At 43.0% G+C, this 8,787-nt stretch overlaps 1 protein-coding gene across 1 annotated transcript in view; it reads left to right on the top strand.

Annotated features, from left to right (window-relative positions):
- Positions 1 to 6,719, top strand: part of yjefn3 (YjeF N-terminal domain containing 3) — a 47,744-nt gene extending 41,025 nt beyond the window's left edge. Inside the window, exons 5-7 of the mRNA XM_071521500.1 lie at positions 2,892 to 3,005; positions 3,685 to 3,835; positions 5,932 to 6,719. Coding sequence (XP_071377601.1) covers positions 2,892 to 3,005; positions 3,685 to 3,835; positions 5,932 to 6,128 — 462 coding nt within the window. The 3' untranslated portion in view covers positions 6,129 to 6,719. The remainder of the gene's footprint in view (positions 1 to 2,891; positions 3,006 to 3,684; positions 3,836 to 5,931) is intronic.
- Positions 6,720 to 8,787: the final 2,068 nt, after the last annotated feature.

Here is an 8,787-nt window from a genome sequence, read left to right on the forward strand (position 1 = left end):
GGCAGCCATGATATGATGTCATGACCACGATGTCTGCCCGTCAGGCCACATGCTGTAGACTGATGTTTCTGACAAATTTCTTCAGCAGAGAGGATTCATCCTTTGCAAATACATCACAGATCATGACCCTTACTGAAGGAGTATCGTTTTAGACTGAACGATTCATTTCAATGCATGGGAGGACCGACTGATTCTACGTCTCTATCGGAAAGGAAATGTTGGATGTGTGTTTGGGGATCTTTGGTTTAGAAAGGAATGCATCTTATGCACTTTACCATATGTGTCTGACATGCTAGATTTACAGTGCATTGATAGCTCTGATTAAAACCATGTTTGATGGAACCTGTTTAAGATGTCTGATGGCTCTCTGTGGAGTCTCCGTCTCCCTCTCGCCTGCACTCTCGCTCTCTCTCTCTCTCTTTCTCTTTGTCTCTCTCTCTCTCTCTCATGACCAAGGGCAAGGCCAGAGGTCAGCTTTCAGGCAGATATATTTTACACCGGCATTCCAGGAATGCATAAGACGCTTCTCCATAACTTAGATCCACAGGAAACGAATCATCGGGCAATGAATCCCTGACCACTGCGTTATCCTTCTGTTTCTCCTTGCACTTCTTCCCCCAGACAGACGAACCGTTGTGGTTGAGAGGTTCTTAAAGGTGACAGCACACTGCAGTCGGTGGATTGGGACCACACTTGTATGAGGCTGCCCTGCCTAGAAACCTGAGTATTTACTTTGGACTATGAAGCGTTCTCTCGGTGTAAGAGTATATGTTTTTCATTGGTGCGATATGATCCCTGTCAGTGCAAAAGTACAGCAGGAAGACATGCAAGCATACACGTGAGACGCACACACACTCACACACACACACTCACTCACTCACTCACACACACACACGCAGGCACACGCACAGCCTTGAGCCGCTGATCCAGAGCTGTGAATGTGATTAGACAGAGCATAGAAATGAATGATCAGTTGCAGGCTAACAGGCCAGCTTGCTTCTCACGTCACTCCAAGCCATCCGTGTTCACAGAACCAGCGTGTGTGTGAGTGGATCTGCCACGCGTCTCTGATTCTTTCCACTGCTAGGTACGTGGAAAAGTAGCACACACAGATATTCCCCAGTCAAAGCTCATCTTGGATGAGAACGAAAAACAATGCCTATACACATTAGTTCCAGTCTATTATTCATATTAGAGCAACTGGACATGATGTTCTGTTGGGCTACCTACATGTTGCTCTATGGACAAATACTGCATGGAAACTTATGTTTCAAAGGTTAGTCAAGCTGTGAATGGCATGAATTAAAATAAACCCCCTGCCTGAGGAAGAGTACAGACTTGAAACATGTTGCCTAGTGTGCATTAAGCCAGTGATAAGTGTTCCACAGCTTTCTAACGCAAAATGTCCTTACTTTCTGCATTACAAGTGGTTTCCCTCCTCTCATTAGTTTGCCAAATAACCCCCCTCCATGATCCTGTACTATAATCTTTTACAGGCTTTGTTTGGATGTTCTGAAACACAGTGACTCTCAATGTGCTGTGCCTAAAAACAGAACACTAACATCGCTAGGACACTGTCATCCCTCAGGGAGAGGAAGTGTAACAGTGTTAGATCTGAGCATCAACAGGAAAAAAGGCCATGACCCGTCTGTAACCCGCGTTCGCTTCTCTCTCATGGCTCATTTCTGCTCTGTTCATGCTCAATGACACTAACAATCATTTCGGGCACATCCGTAGGTCGGCTCGGTTTGCCTCAGGTCGATGATGTAACTGCCGCTGAGGTCAAGGGCATGCCGAGGTCACTGATACCCCCGAGGCGGACAGACGCACGGTGGATGTTGTTTGGCTCGGCTGCTCGCTGTGTGTTCTTTGGCGGTCACCCTGGAGATGAAGTCAGGTGATCAGTGGCCGTGGAGCTCTGATTGGTTTAGAGTCCCCAAGGAAGCAGCAGTCTGTCTGTACTGACAGATCACTTCCTTCGGCAGACGCCAGCCACATTTCAAAGAACAAAGCCTGATTTCTGTTTCTCCTGTGATATCACTGAAATGGTTTTTGGCCTTAGTGTGGGAAAGAACCAGGTGAAACTCAAATGCGTTGTCTGGTAATCTGCTTATTAATTACCACTCAAACAGCAGCCAAATTTAGCCAGAAATAATGCTAAATGAATAGGAGACATTGGCCAGTTTTGAAGAGGCAATGTGTGATCCATTTTGAATCAGGGACAGAAGCCTTCAGCACACTGATGATGAAGGTTTGCATCTCTGCTGTATGCACCGTGAGTGGCGACAATGCAGTTTGAACACTGCTACACTGTCTTTTTGAAAATCTGTGTTATGTAAATACTTCAACCTCTCCCCACACATTTAGTCATCATGGATTCTGTTTTTAAAATAAGGAGAATAGGAACTTTCTCCATGATCAATATACTGTACCTTTTTTCCACCCAGTTTGACAGGAGCATCAACCACCTACTTACATACACACACACACACACACTCAACCCACCGGGGGTCCTACGTTTTTAGATTTACCTCGAGGCTGTGTAAAGGTCATGGATCATGGGTGGTCGCTGTTTAGCATCACAGGCCTTTCAGACTGCAGGTGTCTGGATTTCTACTCTTCTCAGCATCCCGTTTATAAGGGGAGTATTCATTGAGGGAGCAGGCCGGAAAAAAAACACTTGTGTGATATGGATGGATGGATTACTTGCCATTAACTTCAGGCTAAATGTACATTGATGCAACATCCACTCGATCAAGTTAGCGCTGGCTGTAATCGCTGGCCGCAGCCATGATATTACGTAACCTGTTTTCTATTTTTGTCTTTTTTCTATCTCTCTCTCTGTTGTTTCTTTCTATCGCTCTATCTCTCTCTCTCTCTCTGCTGTCCAGGAGTACGAGCCCACTATCTACTACCCTAAGCGCTCCTCTCACAGTCTCCACCAGGACTTCACAGTTCAGTGTGAGAAGATGGACATCCCCTTCCTCTCCTATCTCCCCACAGAGGTCAGCAGCATCAAAACACAAGAACACTTTTTGCACGGGCCTCAGTGGTGTTGCATGCTGTAGAATCTGAGGTTGGATTAACTAAATGGCCACAATTACTCTTTAAATTTGAGCTGACATAATTAGATTTGATCTTGAGGACTCAAATTAAAAGACATTTTTAAAAAGTACCACAGTTTGTTTTAACTATGCACTGTCAATACTTTTTTAACAGTGCAATCAAATGATGCATGAATGTACGTCATTTAAGTGATTTAGTCTCATATTCAAATCTTCAAGCCTTTAAATCTTATTTTTTGAAAAACCAATGTGGAAAAATTCTGCCAATGAGGTGATATAACTCCACCTGTTTCAATGCAGTTTTACTTGTTTCAGGAATTTTCTAGAAATGAGTGTCAATATCTTGAAACAAGTCAGAATAAGGCAGATCACTGCTATCAAGAAAATGACACTTGAGTCTACAACATTCTTGATACAAATTGATTTCCATTGGAAACAAGTGAAATTGTCTAACCCCATTGGCAGATGTTTTCACTTAAAATCAAAATCACGATTTCAGGACTCAATAATAGACTAAATGACTTGTTAAGAAGTATTTATTTTGCAATGTGCAGTCTCATTAAGTTGAATCATTTAGGAACAAAACTTGTTTATTCATACTGAGGTCTGTTATGTTCAGGTGCAGCTGATAAACGATGCCTACAACATAGTGATTGATGCCATCCTGGGGCCGGAGACAGACCTCGCCAATGTTAAGGAGCCCTACTCTGGTATTCTGGTCACCCTCAAGCAAGTCAAGATCCCCATTGCTAGCGTGGACGTGCCCTCAGGTAAATGCTGATACTAAGTGGCCGTATCTGGCTCAGGACTCAGAAGTGCTACATGATAAATGAGCTTTCAGGCAGCTCCCGAGGAGATCTGGCTCCCGAGCTGGACTTTTCCAAGTCTGGAGGCACACGTGAGGGATAAATCTTATGCTACAGTCAGCATAGTGTGAGCTCATCATACCACAAATACACTACCCACTGTTGTGAGCATAACAAGCCTTAATTTGTGAGGGGGGTCTGGCTGCAGACCTCCACTGTCAGGCCAATATCCGCTGTGAGGACAGCTCCACGCTCAGGTCTCTTCTTTGTCAGTTATTTTGAACTCTCTATGCTCCCAGTACCCTCTCAAGCTGAAGTTCCCTGAAACTCGCCACATTTCCAGGCTTGCCGCCGAAGCGCATTTTCTTTTCAAAATAAAAGCCCCGCGAGGCTGCCACAAAAAAACACGGTTGTGAGTGGTGAAATCTCCCTAATTAATGATTTAGCAAAATGTTTAAGGTGACAACGTAGGCTATTTCATGACTGTCTTATGATTTGGGGATAGTGCTAACCAGGAGAGATGAAATATCAGAACAATAGAAGTTGCAGGAGATAGCTCATCCTTCCCCTCCGTTTCTAGCTGATGTTTTCTATACTATGTTCTCGATGTTTTCATTAATTTTGTTTACTGCTTGTTTTCATTCATTCATGCATACGCTTAATTATTCACACGTACAAAAAAAAAATATGCAAAAACAGCCCATTAGACACTAGGGATGTGCGCGATTAGTCGACTAGTCGTTTAAACGTTTCTACCCTCGCTAATCGGCACCAGAAATACTAGTCGGTTAAACTAATAATTAATAATGTACAACGCCGATTAGCTGTTGCGTCTAAGATGTTACGGAGCCACCTGCCACTAGCCGGAGCTGCAGCCCCAGCAGGCGGTTACGCCTGGATGTAAAGGTGGAAAGTGGGACCGGACAGACATGACATCTCGTAAAACCAGCACGGTTTGGCAGTATTTTGATCTAGAAAAGGAAAAGAAGGTTGTAAACCTGTATCCCACCTAATGAAGATCTACTTGTGTGGTGGTGCGGGAAGACGCGACGCTTTCCAAAAATATGTCGGCTTGCAAGTCACTATCTCTGTGTGCCTGCAACATCTGTGCCAGCTGAGAGAGTTTTTTCAGCTGCTGGACTTATTGTTAACAGACTGAGGTCTCGCGTTTCACCCAAATGTTTCGTCAGTCGAGTAAGTAGGCCTACCACGTTGTGTATGTGTGTACCTGCTGTTTGAAGCTGATTGCCAACGGCACGCCGTTGTTGAATAGCCTAATAATCTAATGTCACATCGATCATTAACGGTTTCAAATGGCTCTTAAATACATGCAATATTTTTTGGACAACATTTTAACCTTATAGATTAAATTGTACTAATTTTTGACTGTTTTCTGAGTATTTTCTTACTTTTAGACTAGTCGACTAGTCTGAATTAAAATTTTCATTTAATCGACAGGGAAATTAGTCGTTAGGAACATCCCTATTAGACACATAATTTCAAACAAAAACATTGATTAACCGACCTACAACAACGTCGGATTGAGCCATTAAAATTAGCTGACAGAAAAAGGTAGTAGTGGCACTGTCCTGACAGCGGAGGTAAAGAGCGATTAAAAAAAACGACGATGAAGAAGAACGTTGGGCTGCGTCATTAGAATGAGAGAAGAAGAGACCTGAGCGTGGAGCTGGCCTGACTCCTTGGCCTGACAGCGGAGGTTAGCCTGACAGTGGAGGTCTGCAGCCAGACCTTTTTGTAATTTGTAGCTGTCACCAACACCCGATAGCTTTTTTCTTACGCCAACTTGGTTCTTGATCAGTAACTAATGTAATCTACTGTTGAACATCCATTTGGCTTGTTACTCAGCCTCCTATCACACACACACTTTCTCCATGGCTCATGCTGGAATGCAATTTCCCTAGCAGGTGGCTCATCTGCAAAACATCAAGCTTGCTTTCAACATAAAAGGCATGAAATCACGATGCTCCTCTTTTTAAGTGTCTGTGTCTCTTTTTCTCTATTCGTCTTCCTCTCGCTCCCTGCCTCCTCTCGTGTCTCAGGTTGGGACGTAGAAGAGGCGAGTCAGGACGGGATAAACCCAGACGTTCTCATCTCCCTTACAGCGCCAAAGAAGTGCGCCACCAGCTTCTCGGGGAAGCATTTCTTGGCCGGACGCTTCCTGCCCTACGACATCCAGAAAAAATACGAGCTGAACCTCCCAGAGTACCCCGGCACAGACTGTCTTATAGAATTGTAACACATGCAAAACACATGACCCAATCTGGCCGCTCCTCATTTTGAATACATATGGTTGATCTATTCTCATGTTTTGTATTTTATAGATTGTTACCGTGATTTAATGTTAACGTGCTATCTCTCAATTGTGTAGAGCAGGTTGCACCTTAGCCAAAATTTGCTCTGTTATAAAGCTACAGTAGAAGGATCATATTTAGAAACTGTGGTTTGAGTCGTGTCTTTTAGGGAATGGTTCGAGGAGTTTTTGTGTCAGTCTTCTTGTAAGCTGTAGCATTCTACTTTTTTCTGATTACTTTGCAAAATCCAGAAACGTCTTTTTCCACAGCCAGCGAAAAAGGATGAGTTGTTTGGAAGATGTGTTTTCTATGGTACCAACCACTTGAACGCTATTTTTCAAAACGTTTTTTATTTTATGTTCATGTTCTTATGCTTTTATGTTCTTACATTTTATTTCTTATTGAAGCTTTTTTAGGTGAGTTGGTTTGTGACTTTCCATTTTCTGTTTATATCTGTTTGTTTGGTCAGTCTGCACTGCTGCATTTCTTTTGTTGTCAGTCCATTAGCTGATACAGTAGGCCCAGACGGTTCTCTTTGTCCAATAAAAAGATCCCATTCAACAGGTGGCTCGATTTCTGATGTTTTATTTTTCTTCACATAAAGAAACACAGATATGATGTGGCACATATCAAAAGGAAGAGCTCGTCATCTCACTATATTCAAAATAGTGTCATGATTCTCTTTCATTCTTCTTCTTTACATTCTTTTAGCTTATATCATCAGGTGTACTAACATGTGTGGGAAGGTTATGATAAATAATATGAAACTTTATTGATCCTCATGGGGAAATTCTGTTTTCGCTCGGCTCCCTGGGGTGATGGGGTCAGCTACACCACAGCGCAGCTGGAGCTGGTAGCAAATCAGTGTCTCGATGAAAGACTTGAACCCAGGTCATTCTATTAAACGAGTCTCTCTCTAATCACTAGGCCTCCTAGCTGTCTTACACACACACATCACATGTAATTTTAGAGGGGCTACTCATGTCTCAAATGAGCGCACACTGTTGCTTTTGTTTATTGGTTCCCAACTGGATTTGATTTGGTAATGAAAGCCATAAACAGGTGTGATAGGGCTATAATCAGTTCTAGAGGAAGGCCTCTCATCATTTAGCTAAGGGTTTAAATATGTTAATAATAGGCTCATTGAGAATGACTGTGAGTGAATTTGCAGTGCTGTTTATGGATGAGGTAATGTGTATTTATACTAACGGGAGCCTCTTCTGAATACTAATGCCCGATGTGTGTGTGTGTGTGCGCTGTGCACACATGTGTGAGTGGGTGTAAGAAGTCAGTGAAATGGAATGCTGATCCCCTCAGCGCACGGCGGTGTTAAACCTGTCAGGACCAAACTGACGAGGGTTACAGCAATATGTCGGAGCACTCACCGGTCCTGTCCTTCACTCCTTTCCTATTCCTTTCAGGACACTAAGACTTGTCACCATTCATTCATTTGTTCTTTTCATAAAAGGCTGTGAGTAACGAGCTTGGGAAATGTTGGTGGCACGTAGAATTGAATGATCATGACTGACAGCAGCAGTCGTAATATCCAGTGATTCCTGCATGGAGGAGAAATGTGCTCAGAGGGTTTCGGGGGTTCAGTGACACAGCGTGAAGCAGAGACGCAGGCAGTTTCAAATCCTCTGCTTTCTATGTACAAAAGACTTCACACTAAAAGCTTAAAGTTTAACAGCTTAACTGGAACCAAAAGGGTTCCAGTTCTTTTCCATAATGTTAAATGTCCATTTTGGGGAAAAAAAGTCATTGCATATGTATTATTCAAAAAGTGTTTTGTCAAAAGTGTATGTTAAAAACAACTTAATTTACCATTTACCAGCCATTTATTTAGCCTGAGTACAACAGATGGCATTTTCAAGAGGTGGATTCAGTCTGAAAATAAATTCTTTAAATAGTCCCCTGCCGTATCACTTTCTTAAATTTTGAGTCTAAATGTGCTTTCACCACGGACTTGTGAAAGCGCTAAATCCAATTAACGTCTTTAATTTTGCAAGGATTTTACGAGCCTTGTTCCTAAACTGTAATGATTCAGACGGTGCAAATGAGCCTCAGTGCATTGCACCTCATAAGTGTGTCTCGTGTCTGTGTTTTGAAGAGTTTTTCCTGAATGGCATGCCATATGACGCCACTTCCACTCTTTGGCAGCGCATCGCCCTGCAATCAGCGACTGTTAAAAAGTTACAAAACTGAACCAGAAGTCGAACCAGAGGGAGCGCAGCATCTGGCGCTGTCTTGTGCCGGTGAGAGAGTATGAGGAAGACGGATACAGAGAGAGAGAGAGAGAAAGAGTGAGACGGAGAGAGAGACACACAAAGAGAGAGAGGGGGGAGGCCCAAGTGACGCAACAAAGGACATAACATTATATGAGAGAGCTCGAAACTCTGAGGATGATTAAGACTGTAGCTAGAATAGCCTTGAGTTATTATGATGAATGGCATGACAGAAACATAATTTATGTCTCTCTAACCAGTTTCATATATTTGGAACTATCAAAAATAAATACCACTGTAAATGGGCTCGGGTCTTGTTTGAGCAGCCGTCAGTCAAAGTACATTAGGTTTCTGAGGTGGAGTGGAAAAGCTGCAACAA

The sequence above is a fragment of the Centroberyx affinis genome, unplaced genomic scaffold (assembly GCF_046629955.1).
Source record: "Centroberyx affinis isolate AG114_WGS23_722 - 3 ecotype Tasmania unplaced genomic scaffold, CSIRO-AGI_Caff_v1 ptg000893l_1, whole genome shotgun sequence".
Classification (NCBI taxonomy): domain Eukaryota; kingdom Metazoa; phylum Chordata; class Actinopteri; order Beryciformes; family Berycidae; genus Centroberyx; species Centroberyx affinis.